General features: G+C 36.5%; 1 protein-coding gene across 1 annotated transcript in view; it reads left to right on the forward strand.

Annotated features, from left to right (window-relative positions):
• The window catches only part of LOC311289271 (NLR family CARD domain-containing protein 3-like), a 72467-nt gene that overhangs the window by 31885 nt on the left and 18720 nt on the right, over positions 1-21862 (forward strand). The window contains exons 4-7 of the mRNA XM_084407110.1: positions 8408-8506; positions 8714-10441; positions 15661-15732; positions 16217-16390. Of these exons, the coding sequence (XP_084263236.1) occupies positions 8408-8506; positions 8714-10441; positions 15661-15732; positions 16217-16390 (2073 nt within the window). The remainder of the gene's footprint in view (positions 1-8407; positions 8507-8713; positions 10442-15660; positions 15733-16216; positions 16391-21862) is intronic.

Below are 21862 nucleotides of genomic sequence, written 5' to 3' on the forward strand. Positions count from 1 at the left end.
TGTGAATGATTAGGCAGGGTGATTTTCACATCATTTTGAAGAAAAAACACTAGGCAATGACATCTATTAGACAAAAGTCTTATTGGCACATATTTAGTATGTGTTTTATGGCCTTATTTCAGAAACTTTAGTTTTTAGTTTTTTCAATAACCACGCATAAACATTATTCTCTCAAAAATGCAGACATGTACATTCTTGTTGCTCACATATTATGGTAGCCCTGTTTGTGCTAAATAGTGTGTAATTTTGTTTATTTATGTTTATAAGCAACTGAAAAAAGCACAAATGTCAGGGCATGTCAGAATATCTCAAGGACCCCAAAAACACCTTAGACCCCAGAGGGTTAATATTGACTGAGTAAGGCCATGTCAAAGATTAGCTAAAATTCGGGCTCAGAAAATCATATTTTTGAGAAATTCCAATTTTAAAATAGGTTATTTGTTAAAACTCCAACACATTTGATCCATAGTTATCCTGCATATGTGCCATATAACACATTAAAGCTGAGATTCTCCCCTTTTTAGTGATATATGAGACATCAGTGGAAAAATTCTTAAAGTTTTGTAAAACAGGTCTATTTATTATGATGTGCATGTCCAAAAAGCTAAAAGCATAAAAACATTGAAACGAATAGGGGTACTACAAGAGCTTGATCATAGCAACAATTACCATGTCAATTCAATGGAATGATTTGTATAACTTTATTAGTAAAATGTAATATCAGTGAAAAAAATGTCAATAATATATCAATTAAGTAACATAACATTTATCCTTCTCTTACTGGCCCACGGTGTAACATTGAGTAAATCTGGAGTAAAAAATAAATAAATAAAAATTTCAAGGGATAGTTTGCCTAAAAACTACAATTCTGTTATCATTTACTCACACACAAAACCGGTTAAATCATAATTTGGGCCAATTCCACCGAGATTAATATCAAGCAAGCTGTTTAAGCAGGCAGCTATTTTCCGTTCCTGTTCATACTTCGGTGTCGCCATGTCAGATGTCAAAACAACGCATTACCATCCAGCAAATAACACGTAGCAGGCCCAAAATGTCCTTAAAATAAGTTTAATATTATTGGCAGAATACTAAGCTACAAAACAAATAAGCAGTTCTTAAAATATTGGCTATGACAAGAAAAAATCACCACAGACATCTAAACGCAGCTGACATCTTTTTTTTTATTGTGTTGACCTGATTACCGCTCACGGATTGATATTAAAGTCTGTTTTTACTCTTTCTAATAGAAAAGACACAGAAAAGAAGTCCATGAACCGAATGATATAAGAATCAGCAGTGTTGTTGCGCGAAATAAACCCAAAGACGATTGAAATCAATGTTTAGGAAGCCCACGTCGGTTTTTTTTTTTTTTTTTTTTTTTGCAAAAGTATAACGTAGTGTCAATAAAATCATTAATTTCAGTATTTATCATGTTATAAATGAAAATGCAAGTATTGCATCTCAAAACCATTTGTATAATCTATCATTTACAACACATTATGAGTTAACGCTCGTTAACTCATAATTCGATTCTGTGACTTTAGCTGGGGTTTCACAGGCGGGGTCACAAATACTCGCATTATTCCTGTTTTCTGCTTCGGCATATTATAGAGCCAATTGGATAAATTATGCAACGATAATTGTGTGGGTTTGTTGGTATGGATGTCTAAGTGTGGTTTGTATGTGTGTAATAAAATAAAAAGTGTGTTTGTGTGCTTGTAATATTTGAGAGAGAAAAACTCTACTGCAAATCTAAAATCCAATCACTGTGTTCACCAGTGGAGTTTTGCTGGCATCCAATGGGGAAAGTCTGGTACTGCGCCCAAACAAAATCTTACCGAAAGCAAATTTTTTTAGATATCAACCTCAAAGTTGGAACACAACTTATTTAGATTTATGGCTTTGATTTTCTATCCGTTTTAGAGTTCAACTTGTTTCATAAAATATATATTTTATATAAAATAATGTTCATAAATAATTTTCATAAACTTAAACCTATATAACTTTTTTTGGGATTTCCTTATAAAAAAAATTAAGTTCAGCAATAATCTGCCAAGGGTATTCTTTAACCTGTTAAGCTGCAACGCCACTTTTGAAAAATCCCCAGAAATGGCATACCCAAACTGAAACAGATACAGTTCATGAACCCTTTGTACTAAAAGCACAAGTATGATCTCATTTGAAAGCTGACACCTGGCAGTTTATTGTAAATTAATTATTGTCATAATGAAAAAAAAGTTATAAATAGCTTCAAAGTTTTGTAAAGTTATTAGAAATGTATTTTTATGAAACATCTTCATGAAAATAAAATTGAAGTTGGCATTGTATCAATCTAGAAATGCACTGCAGCTAATGCCACATGTCTGACCATGTTATATTTAAAATCCGAAGATAAGTCTAAAACTCTGTATTTAGTTAAATGTTTTTCAAGATCATGTCATATGACTTTATTTTGATTAGACTCTAAAATGCAACTGATGTTTATTTTTATCTTTATCTTCTAAAGCATCTATTCAGTCTATTGTCTCTATTGTTTTGTGGTGCAAACAAGCCCCATTCAGAGTCAGTCTCTCCTGTACACATTTACACCTCTCCAGCCTGGTTATGGCTCTAAATATGCATTTCTTTTGTCTCCATTATAGTTACTAACGACTGGCTATTCACAGTGTTTCAATCCCTAATTTCTTTTATCAAAGTTCTCACTTCACATTTGAAACTGTATCAAATGCCCTTCTTGAATAAAGAAACATTTCAGTAAGTATTCCTATTTAGAAAAAAATCATTAAAGAATAACTGCTAGGTGGCAGGTGCACCTAGGGCTAGCTAGCATGGTAGTTTAGCACACCATCAATACGCAACAATTTATGAGATTAAAACCATGTTTGTGCTCCAAACTTACTTTATAACGCAAGCCGAGTATTTTAAATAATCTTCTGTGATCTAATTTGGCTTCAGATAAAAAAATCTGACAGAAAATATGTTCTTTTATAGTATTCTGCACTATGATAAAGTCTATATCGATTAGCATTTTCATTATAACATCCCATAATGTTAACGATTAATCGACGATCGATTAATTGTCGATAATATATTTAATCGATAAAACTTATCGATCATCGATTAAGCAGGTTCATGTGCTGCTCAACCGCAAAACATGTAATAGCGAGCACGCCGGAGTTATGTTTGGGACCATTTTACACCTTCATCATGACTATAAGTTTGCGTGTGCATTCGCAGCCTTTTGTTTTGTGCAAATTTAAGTTGTAATGTTGTGTTTATTTTGTGTAGGCCTAACGTATCTATATCTGATTTATTTCATATAGGATACATTTGGTTAAGAATTAATGTAGTAAAGCTTACGGTGATCCTCTTCAGTTTCAGCACGCGCAGCTCAAACAGCAATACACGACTAATAATGACTATCGGACTGTCATATTACATAACATTATAAAGAGAACAGTATTGTAATAAAATATTGTGAATTATTTGGGTTTAGCTGCCATAGTCGCGTTGCTCCAGAAATAGCGCATCAACAACATGAGTCATTCTGAATGGCACGTAACTTAGTTCAAGTTCACTTGTGCATTCGCTTCATTTTGTGCAGATATAATTTGTAATATTATGTTTATTTTGTATATATCTGATTAATCTCATATAGATTAATATTTAGTTAATTTTTTTTAAGTTTCTTTGAGTTAAATCACGCGCTAGCAAAGTGCTCCAGTTTAACGGTATTCATTCAGCGCGCAGCTCAAACAGCAATGCACGGTTAATAATAACGATTAGGACTGTTATATTACATAACATGAGAACACTGTTTTATTAAATCGTTGTGAATTCATTGGGTTTAGTTGCCATTTTCAGCGTGTTGTTCCAGGAAGAGCACGTCCACAACAGTCACATATTCCAAGCACGCATCTGAGAAGTTTAGCAGATAGATTATTATATGTAGGCTTAATATAGTGTAGGCTAAGCCTACTCATATAGATTTTTATTTAAAATTTATTTTATGTTGCTTAATGTTTCACATGCGACAGGTGAGCCAGTGCACAATTATTTTTTATGTATTTAAATTTTCTGTGCATAATTTATTTTGTTAAACTACATAAATGCCATTATCTGTACCGTATCCCAACTGTTACAATAAAACATCAATTGAGCAATATAACATGCATTTTTATTCAGTATATAAGCAATATTTTGCTTTTTATGTTAAAGACACTATTAGTACCGTGAGAAATTTACATTCTCAGGAAAATAGCCGCTTATTAGTTAATTGTTAATCGATCGATAAGGTCAATCAACTAATGATTAATGAATTAATCGATAATTTGCATCCCTTATTATAAATGTAATCTATTATTATGAAAATACCTGACATGGCTCTAAGAACACAGTTAACTCAAATATCATTGCAAACATGTTTATTGTCTTCGAAACGTCTTTATCTGCATGTTACAACGATCTCTGTTAGCTTTGTATGTGTCAGGGACTTCCTGTAATGTCACATGATTATGGCTCTTCTTCATGCATTCCATATATGGACTATACTATGCACATAGGGCGCTCTCAGGCTGCTGGTATGGATTGAAAACACAGTACATCAGAGTATCCATATTGATTACATCGACGCATTTGGGTATAAATTCAATAAATATTATTCCTGTCTATAGAAATCTGATGTAAACCTATGAGAATCTATCAATATTTCTCCAAATCTGCACATTTTTGAGCTAAAAGCCCTGAGGGACGTTGTTTTGTCAAGCACTGTCATGACGATAGCACAGGAGTTTTTTTCTGAAAGGGAGCGGCTGACGCTCATAATTCATATTAAAGGTATCGACTCATTCCTGACACAAATTAAGACATAACTGCCACTATAAGTTTCTCAGAATACAATAGTGGTCAAATACTGAAACTTGAGTCTCATATCTTTTTAATGATGTATAGTTTCTCAAGGTAATAACATTAAATCTGATAGTAACTTTGAAGTATTTAAAAAAAAAACGCTTCAGTGCGTTTGCGCACTGGTGAAGCTTAACAGGTTAAAATGATACCAAAGTTAAGTCTGTGCTCCCAAGCTTAAACGTTTTATGACAGTTTTTTGACATGGATATTTTTGTCCTCTATGTAGCTATGTGAAACCTTTTTAAATTGATGCACAAGGGTTAAAAGAAGATAATTCAAGCTTTATGCCTGTGTGCCTGTGTGATTGAGTATTCGCTGAGTTACAGTTCATTTTCAGACGCGATTCAGAATGGACTTCACTGACAGAGAGAAGGCAGAACTAGTATCATGTTTATTTTTCTTTATTTGGCAAAAAGCACAACACTTTTGTGAGTATACACAAAAAATAGACACTTAACAGGATCGAATGATGTATACCATTATATAACATTATATGCAAGATCAAAATCAACAGAGTATTTTGAGTCTCTTTTGCACTGGTAAGAAAAAAAGCGAGCCCCAGGGGGTTAAGAGTTATTAACCCTCTGGGGTCTGAGGGGTTTTCTGGGCCCTGGAGGTGTTCTGACATGCTCTGACATTTGTGCTTATTTCTGTTACTTGTGACATTTTCATGGCTAAAGTCTAATTACACTGTATTCAGCACAAACTCTGCTACAATAATATATCAGCAGCATGTATGTAAAAGTTTGTAGTTTTGAGATAATGACATTTATGCATGGTTTGTGAAAATACAAAAAAAAAATTCACTGAAATAAGGCTATGAAACTCATACTGATTATTTCTTCACAAGACTTTTGAAAATTGTATGACGTAGCCTAGAATATTTGCTCCAAAACTATGTGAAAATCACCCTGACTGCTCATTCAGATAAGACAATATATTGATTTAAAATTTGTACGACGTGTTTTGTGTAAGAAAGCTTTATGCGGGAGCTCATTAATATGTAAGCTTTTCTCACCTGAGTAAGACAAAGACCCTCCCCTAACGGCCCTATTAGGAGCTATCAGGCCCTGTCATTCTGAGCAACCTTGCACAAAGAATGAGGAGATTTAAAAAAGAATGGCTTTTAGATTGTTTGGATTTATTTACAACACAACATAATCCAAAGATACACAACAAAGACAGAGACCTTTGTGCCATTCCTAAAAACATTGTACATACCTTTCATTTCCAAGGTGTTTGAATTTCACTTTACCATGTTCATATACAGTGACTCACGTGAATGTTGAAGTCAGCAGGACTCAGTGGCATCTGGGCCCTGAAAAAACAAACAAAGTGAACATACTGATATCAAGAGATATTTTATGCAGCACTGCGCATAGCCTAACAATAACCTATAGCAGCCTGTAAATCTTCCAAAAGATTTCAGTAACAACTAAGCTAGAGAAAAATATATTTAGACCTGCAAACAAAAAATGTTTTTTTTTTTGCTACATGCCATGGGATTAATCAATGCATGCTGATGAATAATGTATAATAATAATAATAATTAATCTGCATACCCTAGTTTTGCACTGATGTAAAAAGACTGACAGTGACACAATAAGACCTCATGTTAGCAAAATGTTTTAATCTTTTAACTCTTAAAAAAAAAAATAAACTCTTCACATATGGATGGGAATTGATAAGATTTTATCAATAATAATGCCACTGACGATTCTGATTATCGATCCAATTCTTTATCGATTCTCTTATCGATTCTTGATAGCACTGTGTGGAAAAATGTAGTCATATGCTTCTTTTTTTTAAAAAACAAGTGGTTTTCTTTATTTTGAAGTTTAAGCTTGAGTTAGCAAACTGTACTTTTTTATATAATTTATGTAATAAATATAACCTTATTGTAAAGTGTTACTGATTAGTTACACCGATTCAGACGTCACCTGAGTTCACTGTTGGAAAGATTAGTTGTTTTAACCATTCATTAAAATGAATCGGTTCAAAGGAGTCATTAGTTCGCGAATTGGACGTGTCGTGCGCGTTGTGTGATTATGCCAGCAGTTAGGACACTGACATCCAAGATTTGTGTCAACATAAAAACATTTCATCACTGTAGGCTATAGTTTTATTTCGTTTAATTAAAGTGTTGTTTAAGTCAGCTGAATGTCCAGAACGCTTTTCAGAGAAGATAAGGAAACTTATTTAGCAAAATTCACACCCAGCAGTAATTCAGAAAAAAAAAGGTCTTTCGACCTTTTACCACCGTGTCGATTTATTTTTGATTAATATGCGCGTGCGAGGGAGAGAGAGCAACACAGCGCCTAGTTTGGAGACGGTGAAGTCGTTTACACAGAGAGTGCGCGCGCGCGACCGGCTCTCTCTCTCTCTCTGCTCGTTCTTTCAGTTAAACATACGCCCTGTCACAAACGCAGCCGTTCATCTACATTAATCACCGATCAAATAAGACTTTGGCAGGACAAAAAATCATTTTGGTGGGCGCTAAAATGCAGTAAAATTCATGCGCGAGTTTCCATTAGACTCGCACGGTAGCCAGGCGTCTCATCAAATGGCGAGCTCAGCTCAGTTGACGCTGTGTGCTTCAAGATTCTGACGCAAGTCCTAAGATTCCAATTGGCCAAGAGAAAAAGTGCTAAGATTCCGATTGGCCCAGAGAAATGTCAATTATAAGAATTGTCCAATAATGTTTCGCAATTCTAGCCTGCATGGCAGTTACTGTGAGAAACAATATACCCCCCAAAATATGAAACATTCAAACGCGATCACGCTCAAATATGAAACATTATGGTTACCATATACATATCTACGTTTGAGCAGATATCCACAAACACAGTAACAGTAAACACGGGTCTACATATTATATTCACCATATATCTAGCAACAGTTCAACTGCAATGTGAAATTTATGCAACAATAACAAACTAATATAAGAATTTCTTACCTTACATCTTTCTTGTCTTCAAATCGCGTTCTTCTTCGGAGGTAAATCCAATGTAAGCTCAGGTGCGCCTTTCAAACTCGATGAAAAGCAGAGAGTTTTTTCGTGCTTTGTGTTTGAGGTAACGAGGGCGTTCGCGTTCCATGTGGAGATTTGCATGTGAATCTCTTGTGTGGGCGTGGTCAAATTAAAAATAATTAGGAAGCGTTTGAGAAGCTGGATTTGATTGTAAGTGGACACATACAAAAATAGAAATATCACAGATTATTTTTTTATATTTCTTTTTTCTGTATGACCATAAATGACGGAGTAATTTAAGTTTATTGTGCTACAATGTTAAGAAAATCCAGCAAAACGCGCCGGCGCGTTTGCCGACCTCAGAGGGTTAATTCAGGTAGGGCACCACTGAAGGCCTAGGTGTGAAATGCACGGCCCACCACTGATTCACACACTGTAAAAGCTGTTGGTCTGTTATTCAGTTAATTACATAATTACATCAATATCAGCGTGTCTGATTCTTTACCCTCTTCATTCTGATTTAAGGTCAAATCTTTCACCCGGACCAGTTAAAAACAAAACCTACCAAAACAAGCCTGTGATTCAACCACAAGACTTTAATGAAAGCATGTATCCTAGTTTCAGGTAAAATGTCAGACTTTTTGTTTTTGTTGTTTAATTTTAGGTGCTACAATTCACATCACACATCACTCAAATACATGATTAATGATTGAAACATTTCAGAAACCTAATGATGTTCTGTGTCCCATAATACAGCAAACAAATAATTTTGTAATTTATGGTTATTTACTTCTCTGACTTGTGTAATAATGTGGTATTTTAATCTTACAGCCCTGACTCTAAACCTGCTGAAGTCCTCAACACATTGAGATCAAATCTGAGAAAGAAGTTTGAGTGTTTGTATGAGGGAATATCAAAGCAGGGAAACCCAACAATTCTGAATAAGATCTACACAGAGCTCTACATCACAGAGAGTGAAAGTGGAGAGATCAAAAATGAGCATGAGGTGAGACAGATTGAGACACAGTCCAGAAGAGCAGAAACAGGGGACACACAGATCAAATGCAGTGACATCTTTAGACCTTTACCTGGACAAGACAAACCCATCAGAACTGTGCTGACAAAGGGAGTCGCTGGCATTGGAAAAACAGTCTCTGTGCAGAAGTTAATCCTGGACTGGGCTGAAGGGAAAGAGAATCAGGACGTCCAGCTCATATTTCCACTTGCTTTCAGAGAGCTCAACTTGATGAAGAACAAAACACTCAGTCTTTCAGATCTTCTTCATCGCTTTTTCCCAGAAACAAAAGAAATGGAAATATCCAGTGATGAGTATAAAGTCTTGTTCATCTTTGATGGTCTGGATGAGTGTCGTCTGTCTCTGGATTTTCAGAGCGATGTGAGGTTGTGTGATGTGACTGAATCAGCCTCAGTGGACGAGCTGCTGATGAACCTCATTGTGGGGAATCTGCTTCCCTCTGCTCTCATCTGGATCACCTCCAGACCAGCAGCAGCGGATCTCGTCCCCTCTGAGTGTGTCCATCGAGTGACAGAGGTACGAGGCTTCAATGATCCACAGAAGGAGGAATACTTCAGGAAGAGAATCAGTGATCTGGATCTGGCCGACAGGATCATCTCACACCTGAAGTCATCAAGGAGCCTCTTTATTATGTGCCACATCCCAGTGTTCTGCTGGATCTCAGCCATTGTTCTAGAGAAGATGCTGAGTGAAGCAGAGAGTGGAGAGATTCCCAAGACTCTCACTCAAATGTACACACACTTCCTGATCCTTCAGACCAACATCAAACATGAGAAGGACTATGAGAAAAAAGTGAAAGATGAAGACATGATTGTCCAACTGGGGAAACTGGCTTATCGGCAGCTTGTGAAAGGCAACCTGATCTTCTATGAGGAAGACCTGAGAGAGTGTGGCATTGATGTGACAGAAGCATCAGTTTACTCAGGATTGTGCACTCAGATCTTCAGAGAGGAGTTGGGCTTGTATCAGGGGAAAGTCTTCTGCTTTGTTCATCTGAGCATTCAGGAACATCTAGCAGCTCTATATGTGCATCTCTCCTTTATCAACAATAACATCAATGTGTTTGACCAGATTACCAAACCAACTAATGGAGACAAAGTTTCACTATCTGATCTCCATCAGAGAGCTGTGGATGAGGCTTTAGACAGTAAAAATGGGCATCTGGACCTTTTCCTTCGTTTCCTTCTGGGTCTGTCAGTGAAGTCTAATCAGAGTCTCTTACAAGAACTAAAGACACAGACAGCAAACAGCTCTCACAACAATAAGAAAACAGTTGACTATATTAAAGACAAGATCAGTGAGAATCCCTCTCCAGATAAATACATCAATCTGTTTCACTGTCTGAATGAACTGGGTGATCTTTCTCTAGAGAACGAAGCTGAACCTCATATGAGCCATGGAGGATTACGTGATGTGAAACTCTCCTCATCTCAGTGGTCAGCTTTAGTGTTTGTGTTGTTGTCCTCAGAGGAGACACTGCAGGATTTTAACCTGAAGAAATTAATTGGAGCTAGAAAAGATCAGTAAGTAACACTGAATACAATCATTACAGTCTTAAAACATTATGAGCATAGAGAAACTAAGAGATCAGAGGTGTTTAAATCACAGGACACAGATTGATTACTGGGATATTGTACATCATTTTATTGTGATATTGTGATTCTCAAACCGTGGCTGTGTAAGGCTGCATATCTCGACTGCCACGTCATCAAGCGTCTCTGAAGGCTGTGTAATATATTTGTATTTGTAGTGATTCATCAATTTAGCTCAAAGGAATTATTAGTTAATTTATAGGGAATTCGAAAGAATCACTTATTACAACCGAGCAAATTACTTGTTCGCGGTTCATTTGAACTGGCTGTAACTAACAACTCTGCAACGGATAGAAATATCCGAACTATAGTGAAACACTATAGTTAGCAAGGTAACTTAGATCAGGGGCCGTATTCACAAAGCATTTTATCTTACCACTAGGAGTACTCCTAAATCGCACTAAAAGATTTTAGCTAGGAAATTTCTCTTAGAAGTTATTCACAACGCCTTTCAGACCTACTCTTAGTAAAGAAAAATGACAACTCCTAAACTAAGAGTGAGTCTTCGTTGCTATGGATGACGTCATTACTCATGCACGAGCTTGACTGAAGTGACCACCTTGATTGGCTGATGATTGTAACGCGGGAATGATTCCAAACACCTCCCCTACGATGATGAGTGACAGGTGACAGGTCTGAGAATGCGTGCGCTACACAAGTATTGCGAAGGACGGAAGATGATGAATAACTGAATAAATAGCCTAAATTAATAAAGAGTAAGGCAAAACAAATAGCCTAGTAGCCTAATGAAACATATGGATTGATGCAATATCTTTGCAACATTATTGAATTAATCTGTCACTGCCTACGTTTGCAAAGAGAAGAACATTTTTATTTGATTCACAATGAAACGTTACAAATAGTTTACATGCAATGAGTAGCCTATAGTTTTGGTTGTTGTTGGTGGCGTTATTGCATCCCTAGTTATGCCTACAAGGCAAAATTGTTCCCTCGCGATTGGAAGCTCCTGTAGCCGTTGCATACGCATTTCAAAACATCGCAACGTGAAATGCCACAAAAAGCGGTTTGTGAATAGGTCTTAGTGAGTTAGGAGTCCTCTCGACTTCTTTTAAGCTGTCCCAGGCTTAGGTGCTACTTTTAGGGCTAAAACGCTTCGTGAATTACTCTTAGTCAAAAAATATTAGGAGTCCTAAAATTACGAGTGACACGCCCATTATTTTTAGGAGTTGCTCCTAAATTCGCCAGTTAGGAGCTACTTTTAGCCTTAAAATTCTTTGTGAATACGGCCCCAGAAGTTTAAGGCATTAAATTCGTAAGCACATAACACAAGTAATACTTCTCTTTAAAATACAAACAAGACTTTATTGATTATTCTAACACATAAAACTAATATCTAACACAAACACACGCACACACATTCATACGAGTTGCAGAAAGAAAGAGAGTGAGGAAAGAATGAGTTTTAAGAGTGAGATGATGAAATCCCAAGTTCCTATATGCACTTATAAGACATGACCTGGAACGAACCATCAATCATTAATTTAACCCTTCTATCGTTTCTTAGACAGGTTATTAAATTTATATCAATACACCAGTTCAGCTTAAGAGTCTAGAGGCTACTTGCTTATGCGTTCCCTTTTGGGGTTCCCTTTTTGGTCGGCGTAAAAGGGGTTTCCCGAGTTTGTTCGTTGGCTGGTCTTTTCTAACCTTGTTGAGAACTTTTTTTCGGGTCTAAGATTTTAAACTCACATGTTTGTCCGGCCTCCTGGATCAGTTCTGACCAATTAGACACTGTCTTTATTTGTCTCATCGTAAATCATGCGTTATCTGTGATCTCCTTGCTCTCCAGCACTAACAGAGAGAACAGATGCCACAGTTTAGACATCATTAGTATTATTGTTATGGATCTGTGAAGGAGGACTCAAATGCAGGATGACAATTAACAGCTTTATTGAAAAACAGATGACACGACGAGGTGGGAGAAGATAGCAATCCAAACTATAGGTAGAGATGAGACGATGACAACAGCAGAGCAGCAAATGTAATGAGGTGTCCGTAGGCTGGAGTGTTGATATGGCAGATCAGAGTGAGACCAGAGGTAACCAGCTAAAGCCACACAGGAACTTCTTACAGCTTGGCGCTCAGGTATCTCAGGCTCAGAACAGGGCTGCTTGCTGGACAGGACTAGAACAGGGAACAAGACAGACAGAGCCAATGGCAGTAACCAGAGCACTAACAAACTTTTACAACAAAACACTAAAGACTTTAGAGAAACGATACTGAGACACAGTAGTACTCAGAGGTACCAACATTTAACAAACTGGCAAATACAAGAGGGAAAGAGCAAACATATAAAGAGGGCTAAGAACATGAGGAACAGGTGAGCACACTCAGACAAACAAGGACTTAACGAGGAGACAGGTGCTAACACTCAAACAAGGACTCAACTAAACAAGGGGGCGTGGTAACGGGAAACAAGGAGGAAGGGACAGAGGAGCACATGGCAAACACAAACAAAGACACAGCCATGCGTTTAAGCACAACATAAATGTAGATACATTAAACAGAGACAACACAGACAATGCTGCCAGGGCAGAACCCTGACAATTATAAGAATATAAAACATTTTACACAGATTTCAATCAAGCCATCTTTTGAATCAAGAGCATACGATCATACTGATATGAAATACAACACACTTTCATTCAAACACCTAACAGTTATAACCATTAAATGACTTACATGGGATCTAAGCTTATTAAACATGCATATAAGTGGTAGAAACAACATAGAATTATGTAGTTGCATGATGTTTGATTATAAGTCCATTGAAAACTGTTCTGGGATTGTATGTATTGTTATAGGTAAAATCTCAGTTCTTGTGGTTTGAAGAGATTAGAACTCTGGTTTGGTCATTCAGAGGTCCTTAAGGAGGAGGGGGTCTGGAATGTTGTGGGGTCCAGCAACTTCTGCTGTTATCTTGATCGGGCACTGAGTTGTGCCATCTCTGAGCCAATCATTATTTTCCAAGTTATCTCACATTGACAAGTCCTTCCTTTAAAGGTAGACTGGCTGGAGCCTTCTTTTATGGTTCTGGATTGGTGATTTGGGGTCTGGAATGTTGAGTTCTGTGTGGAATTATGTTTGAACAAATCACCCTGAAGATTCATTTGTGTTTTGGTTCGCAGTCAATCCTACAGCTGTCTCAGTTTGAAGGATCTTTTGAAGACAGACTTCATTTTGTGTCTTTAATTCAGAACATTTTGAAGGATGCATCAAGTGTATCCTTCGTGTCCTTCAATCTCCTACAATCCTTTGCACACATTCCAATTAATGTAAAAGAACTGATGGAAAACTATTCGGCACTGAGTTCATTATGAAATGTAAGAGACAAATAATGTATTCGTAGATGAAGGCATACATGTTATCTTTTGTTTCTGTGTAAATTAATCACTGAACACTAAACTGACAATAATGTAAGACACTGGAACACACAGATGGCTGGCATTCACTGTATTGCATTAATAAAAAAAGCCAGTTAATATAAAGATATTTAATAGAAAGTATTTTTCTAAAATTAAGTTTTAATATTAATAGCAAGTGGACATCCGCGGATCCCCCTGATGATGAAAATTACGTAACGCGGACGGCCAAAGTAAACTTGATAAATTTGAATTGCCTTGATCCCGTTCCTGGTGGCCGTTTAGCTCGTCACAGTGGCGTAGCGGACAGGTACGTAGGGCATATTAAATGATTGTTGTTGTTCTTTTTAGGCTACTTTTTTCATTAAATGAATATTACACGAATACGGCCTTCGAAGGATGCATAATTGAATTGGGACAGCCTTAATCGCGTCGCGGTGACGCAATCGGCCTTCAAATTCGACCTTCAAGGGTGCAGCCTTTAAATTGGGACATCCTTCGTCGCGCCGCTGTGACGCAATTGGCCTTCAAATACGGTCTTCGGAGGATGCAGCCTTCGCATTGGGACACAGCTTGTGTGTGTGTGTGTGTGTGTGTGTGTGTGTGTGTGTGTGTGTGTGTGCATGCCAGTACTGCTTCCCCAGCAGTGGCAGCTAATGTGACTTTATCACAATTAGCTTACTTCTCATTTTCAAAACAACTTGTTTAACACAAAATACATGATTCATGAAAATATAAATGTAGACTAAGGGCCCTTTCACACCTACCTTGTTTGGTCCGGACTTTCGGACTTTTCAGTTTGGTCTGAATCAAAATTACAGGTGTGAAACCTCCCCCGGACCACAGTCCGGACCAAACAGACGAAATTTGGTCCGACGAAAAGAGGTAGTCTCGGTCCGGATCAAACTGAACAAAGGTTTGGTTCGTTTCTAGTGTGAAAGCATTTCCTGTATGGTTCGGACTTTCGGACCATTTACAGGAAGTTCCGGTGGTTCCCGCGTAGCCTAAACAACTGAAGAAGAATATTTATGTGCAGTCCTGCCCACAGAGTTTCTTCCAGCTGATTCGCACGCGTGCGCACACACAAACGCACACACACACACACACACACACATTTGTCCTGTGTCCTGCCGGCGATGATAAAATGTTCGCACAACGAGGACGTTCATTTGACGAATGTGAGCTAGCCTCGAGTACAGCTGGAGCTGCAGGGAGTAATGCCCTAATAATAACAGTAGGCTATAGTGGCAACGATATGCGTCTGTTCATTCATTCTCGTCAAAGTTACCAGCCGACTTGACAACACGCTGACGTAAAACACACGTCCGTTTACAAACCAATCAATGTCAAGATGCAGCCCATATAGATGATGACGACAGGACGCAAGTACGTCATGTAAAGTTCTTTAGTGCGCTTGCATAATTGCAATGTGAAACCAAACCAAAACTAACCTAATGTATACAATGTATCAAAACATGAACTTTGGTTCAGACCTTGGTGCAGACTTTCAGGTGTGAAAGGGCCCTAACAGACCTGCCACAGCAACATTGACAAGAAAAAGAAAAAAACAAATCTGTGTTGGCTGAATACGAGGCTTCTACAGTTATAGATACTGAAACAACTTTTTCACATGTCCTTTATAAAGCAGTGTTTAATTAAAAAAAGAGGATATTTAGGAAGGTATAATGTATTATTTATTTATGATATGAATTACTATTTTTGTTAGCATTAATAATTAACTTTTTTATGTTTTATTTTTTCAATTAGTGTCACACAAAACACAACAGATGAAGTACTTCAGAAGATGCTGCCTGTGGTTACAGCAACTAGATCAGCTCTGTAAGTAACACTGAGAACAAGTATCACTGTTAAAACATTGACATTTCTTACTTAAACATTATAAATTAATGGTTTAACAAAAAATATGAGTCACACTATCTAAACCCTCCACCTATCTGACCTGATTTCTGATCTACTTAACCGCTTTTTATATTTGTGAGAAATTTATTTTCAAATATATGTTTTTATAATGTATGTATATAAACATTTATATTTAGACTTTTTTAATATTAATTTTAATTTAATTTAAATGTTCATACATTTATTTAGGTAAAAAACAGATGTATTCAAAGTATTCTATTTGATCAGTTTTATATAATCTTTCTCACTCACATAGAGACATAATCTCTTAGAATAACAGTACTGATATATTGAATTAATTGTTTAAAAAAAAGATATATTGCACAAATTATAAACACAATTAAGATAAACAAAGATTTCTGTTTTGATCTGAGAGAGTGAAGAGAGTCATTGTTCTCTACAGGTTGTATGATTGTGGTGTCACAGATGTAGGTTGTGCTGCTCTGGCTTCAGCTCTGAGATTAAACCCCTCACACCTGAGATATCTGAATCTGTCTGAGAATAAACTAGGAGACTCAGGAGTGAAGCTGTTATCTGCTGTACTGGAGAATCCTCACTGTAAACTGGATAAACTGTGGTAAGATACGTGACTCTCACATGAAACGGTCACTGTGAATTCATAAAGTATAATAAAATGGAATAAAATGCAGGAAAATAACTATTATCACATTAATTACAAGAAAAGCTATTGAAACAACATGATCAAATTCATCAAATCAATTTCACTTCTGTTCATATGATGTAAGAGAATTAATATTCTTTAAAGCATTTGCTCTTTTTCTTCTGCTTCTGGGAGTTCATGTGTTTGATCTGTAAATGATTGAACACATTAGCTGCTCCTCATTCAGGTGATACTGCAGTACTGATAGTCACACAGAAAAACACACTTTCACATCATGGTATACATTTAACACCCTGTACTTTAAACACACTCAATCTCAGCACAGTCAGGATTAACCCTCTGGGGTCAGCAAACGCGCCGGTGCGTTTTGCTGGATTTTCTTCACATAGTAACACAATATACTTAAATTACTCTGTCATTTATGGTCATACAGAAAAAAGAAATATGAAAAAATAATCTGTGAGATGTGTACTTTTGTATGTGTCCACTTTGTATGTGTCCACTGTCCACAAAACATTGTGCTTTTGTAAAATAAAGAAAATAAACAGGGTGTGCTTTCTGCCTCTCCGTCTCGTGAACTTTTTTTTTCTTGAGCACATCTATAAACTGAAACAAAACTCAGCGAATACTTGTCACACATTTATGAGCATTATATTTTTATAAAGATTTAAGTGTGTACTTTAAAATGATCTGATTCCAAATGAAAACAAATATCCTCTGTTTAAGTAATTTGTATAAAAACAACAAGATGTCCAGTTTCTCAAACGCTTGCTCATTAGTTTTAATGTGACCACGCCCCAAATGCGCAAAAGAGATTGACATGCAAATCCTCCACATGGAACGCGAACGCCCTCGTTATTACCTCAAAAACAAAGCACCAAACTTAATCAGTCTCTGCTTTTCGTCGAGATTGAAAGACACGCTGTGAGTTTACATTGGATATACCTCAGAAGAAGAAGAACACAATTTGAAGACAAGAAAGATTTTAAGGTAAGAAATGTGTTCTGAATAATATTAGTTAGTGTTATTGTTGCATAAACTTCACATTGCAGTTGAACTGTTGTTAGACAAAAATTTATGAAATTGATGAAAACATGTTGAAATATGAACTATAGACCGACAGGCAACCTTTCAATGCAAAATATATATACATGAATGACACAAGGATGTTTTTATGTTCAATAATAAAACAGCATGATATAAAAGTAGGCTAGTATCAGTGTTTACTCTAATATGGTGAATATAATAATGTTTAGAACCGTGTTTACTGTTAAATATTGTGTTTGTAACGAATTGAAACATTTGAAGTTACATATTCGTATATTTTTCTCTAGTGTAGTGTTACTGAAGTGTTCCTTTTAATGATTTATATGCCGCATGCTATAGGCTATTGTTATTATTATTTTATGCAGCTTTACACGTATATGCCTACAAGCCACAACAAATCTGGTGTTCATTCTCTCTCTCTCTCTCTCTCTCTCTATATATATATATACATACATATATATACATACATACATACATACATTATATATATATATATATATATATATATATATATAGTCATTTTTAAATCACAATTTTAACCAGAAAAATCTAAAACGTATTCCCAAAATCGTGCAGCCCTATAGTTTCTCTTGATATCTGCATATCTTCACAATTGTTGTTTTTTTACAGGAACCAAATGCCACTGAGGAGTCCTGCTGACTTAAACATCCACATGAGTCTCTGTACATGAACATGGTAAAATAAAAAATCAAACACCATGGAAATGACAGGTATGTACTATGTTTCAGGAATGTCTCTGTCTTTAGATCAGTGTGTTCAATAATGTGCTTTTTTGTCATTTGTTGTGTATCTTTGGATTATGTTGTGTTGTTAATAAATCCAAACAATCTAAAAGCCATTCTTTTCTAAATCTCCTCATTCTTTGTGCAAGGTTGCTCAGAATGAACGGGCCTGATAGCTCCTAATAGGGCATTAGGGGTGGGTCTTTGTCTTTCTCAGGTGTGAAATACATACATATTAATGATGTGATCACGCCTACTCGCATAAAGCTTTCTTACACAAAACACGTCTTACAAATTTTAAATCAATATATTGTCTTATCTGAATGAGCAGTCAGGATGATTTGCACATAGTTCTGAAGCAAATATTCAAAAGTCTTGTGAAGAAATAATCAGTATGGGTTTCATGGCCTTATTTCAGTGACAATTTTTTTTGTATTTTCACAAACCACGCATAAATGTCATTATCTCAAAACTACAAACTTTTACATACATGCTGCTGATATATTATTGTAGCAGAGTTTGTGCTAAATACAGTGTAATCAGACTTTAGCCATGAAAATGTCACAAGTAACAGAAATAAGCACAAATGTCAGAGCATGTCAGAACACCTCCAGGGCCAGAAAACAGCTCAGACCCCAGAGGGTTAATATGTTGCTTATACAAAGACATCGTAATGAAGCGTCATCGGAGTGAGAATCCATCTGCAGTTAATTGATAGTCAGATTCACAAGCAGTAAAATATACAATTGTGACAGCATAAACAGGAACAGGCCGAGGTCAGGGTAGGCAGCAAACATGCAGATTCCAAAGACAGGCAGAGTTCAGGGCAGGCAGCAAACTAAAGTCCAAAAGGCAGGCAAAAATAAGGGCAGGCAGCAGAGAATCAAGGTACGAAAAACAGTCCAAGTCAAAAACAAGACTTTGCACTGATACTGTGTAAAGGGTGTGCTTAAGTAGTGTGTGTATAATGAACTGCAGGTGTGTAATCAGTCCCAGGAATGAGGGCCTATGGAAGATGAAGTCCAAATGAGAAACAGTCAGTATTCGGGTGATATCTCCCTCTGGTGGTGCGAAGGAGGTGGTGCGGAAGCTTCACTTGTAACAGACATTTTATTTCAACATATTTCAGTCGATTTTTACTCATCTCAGTATCTGACCTAATATCTGATAATCTGATAAAACTTGATGTGTTTTATCGAGCTGATGTGGGCGTCGACAGGTTTGCATGGATTGCCTCAGATCATTTGTAGTTGTGTCACTCTGTAGGCGTGTTCACATTAGCAGATAATGAGTTGCCATGAGAACGACTGACATCTCTCTCTTTTCATACAGATTACATTTGTTTTCATTTTGAATTAGATCATTTAATAGTAGAAACTGAAATGTTTATAAAGATATATTGATCATGCATGTGTGACGAGTATTCGCTGAGTGTTTTTTTAAGTTTAGAGACGTGCTCCAGAAAAAAGGTTCACAGAGACGGAGAGGCAGAAAGCACCTCTTAATTTTCTTTATTTTACAAAAGCACAATGTTTTGTTTCGATTGTAAGTGGACACATAAAAAAGTAGACATTTTACAGTTTAATCTTTTTCATATTAACCCTCTGGGGTCTGAGGTGTTTTTGGGGTCCTTGAGATGTTCTGACATGCCCTGACATTTGTGCTTTTTTCAGTTGCTTATAAACATAGTAATGGCAAAAAAAAATTACACACTATTTAGCACAAACAGGGCTACCATAATATGTGAGCAACAAGAATGTACATGTCTGCATTTTTGAGAGAATAATGTTTATGCGTGGTTATTGAAAAAACTAAAAACTAAAGTTTCTGAAATAAGACCACAAAACACACACTAAATATGTGCCAATAAGACTTTTGTCTAATGGATGTCATCGCCTAGTGTTTTTTCTTCAAAATTATGTGAAAATCACCCTGCCTAATCCTTCACATAACACAATACATTGATTTGAATTTTGCAAAGCACTTTCTGTTTGGAAAGGCCATATGCGGAGTGGGCGTCACAGATCATGCATATGTAGTGGTTCACACCTGAGGACCGCATACTTAATGAGCCATTCATTCAGGTGAGTCACTGAGCCACAAGAATGCAAGAGCAACAGTTGGAAGCATCTCAATTCTTTTTTATTTTTCCACATATTGTGCTTGCAATTTGGCCTATAATAGCCAAGGAAAACATGTAATTGTGCAGTTAATTCTCATACTGTATTTTCAGTTTTGGAATATTTATCTTCTCCCCAAATTTGTCACTAATAAAACACAATAAAAATTATTTAAAGAAAAGGCTTATATTTACCTTTTAATAGTTTGTTTACATCTACCTTGTAAATATTTAAATAAACAACAATTCAAGTGTAATCTTTCTTTGTACAAACTAAAGTATACATTTTATCATACATATTTCAAAGTTAAGGATTTGATTGATTATTTGATTATTTTTGACAAAAAAATTGGCAAATAAAAGCTTATTTGAGGTGGCAGATATTTTACAGTAAAAATGTATAATCTATCCAAAACTAATCAACGAAATGTTGTATTTCATATGTCTGTAACATAGGTCTTTCATTTTTATTATAAGGAATATAAATGCTAAAATGCTAAAAGGAATATAAACGAGAAAACACAGCCCCTCACAGGTTTGCGCCGTGGATTCCCGCGAGTCAGACGCGGATACTGTGTTTGTTTTAGGCTCGCGCAGTCTTCACTCGGACGCGCGCTTCAATCCGTTGTGGAGACTCTCTTTTCGTTCCAGTGAAATTACAAAACAGAATACACACACACACACATGTCTCTGCCTGATATACAACCACTGATAAACATAATCTGATTTGACAAAAAAAAAAAACTATATGAGTGCGGATTCGAACTCAGAACCTCTGACACGCTAGGCAAATGTTCTACCACTAGACCACTTGAGTTCACGTATTTACTCACGTGAAAACTCGGTGTTTACTCGGCGTGATCAATTCTTGAACATGCTGCCGTTCGTCTGAGTTACAATCTTCCTCTGAGGAAAAGCCAAGGTGAGTTATTCCTCGCTGTCCAGGATCATCTGAACGGCGTCTTTACCGGAGAAACGCGCCATCCTCTCTAAACGCGATGAACTATCAGTGAATCTGATCTGATGAAACTTCGTGTTTTCAAGGCATTGATCGGGGGGCGGGTGCGAAGCATAGATCACCTAAACTATTTACCATGTCAATAGCGCCGGGGGCGGGGCGGCCTCAGTTCATTATAGAGATAATTAGGCAGAAGGAAAAAACGGTACCTCTCCTTGCTTTCAAACGGATTACATGAGTTGAAAACATTTGTTTTTTTTATTAATTACTTCATTTAAAAGAAGAGATTTCAAGCTTCATAAAGACATATATCACGTGCCTGTGTGATAAGTATTCGCTGAGTTATGATTCATTTTCGGACGCGTTTCAGAATGGACTACACGGACAGAGAGAAGGCAGAACTCGCTCCGTGATTATTTTTCTTAATTTGGCGAAAAGCACAACACTTTGTTTTTATTGTGAGTATACAGAAAAATAATACACATTTAACAGAATCGATTGATGTATGAAACTCCTATGGAAAATCAAAGTCAACAGAGTATTTATGAGTTTCTTTTACA

The sequence above is a fragment of the Rutilus rutilus genome (assembly GCF_951802725.1).
Source record: "Rutilus rutilus genome assembly, chromosome: 4".
NCBI lineage: Eukaryota > Metazoa > Chordata > Actinopteri > Cypriniformes > Leuciscidae > Rutilus > Rutilus rutilus.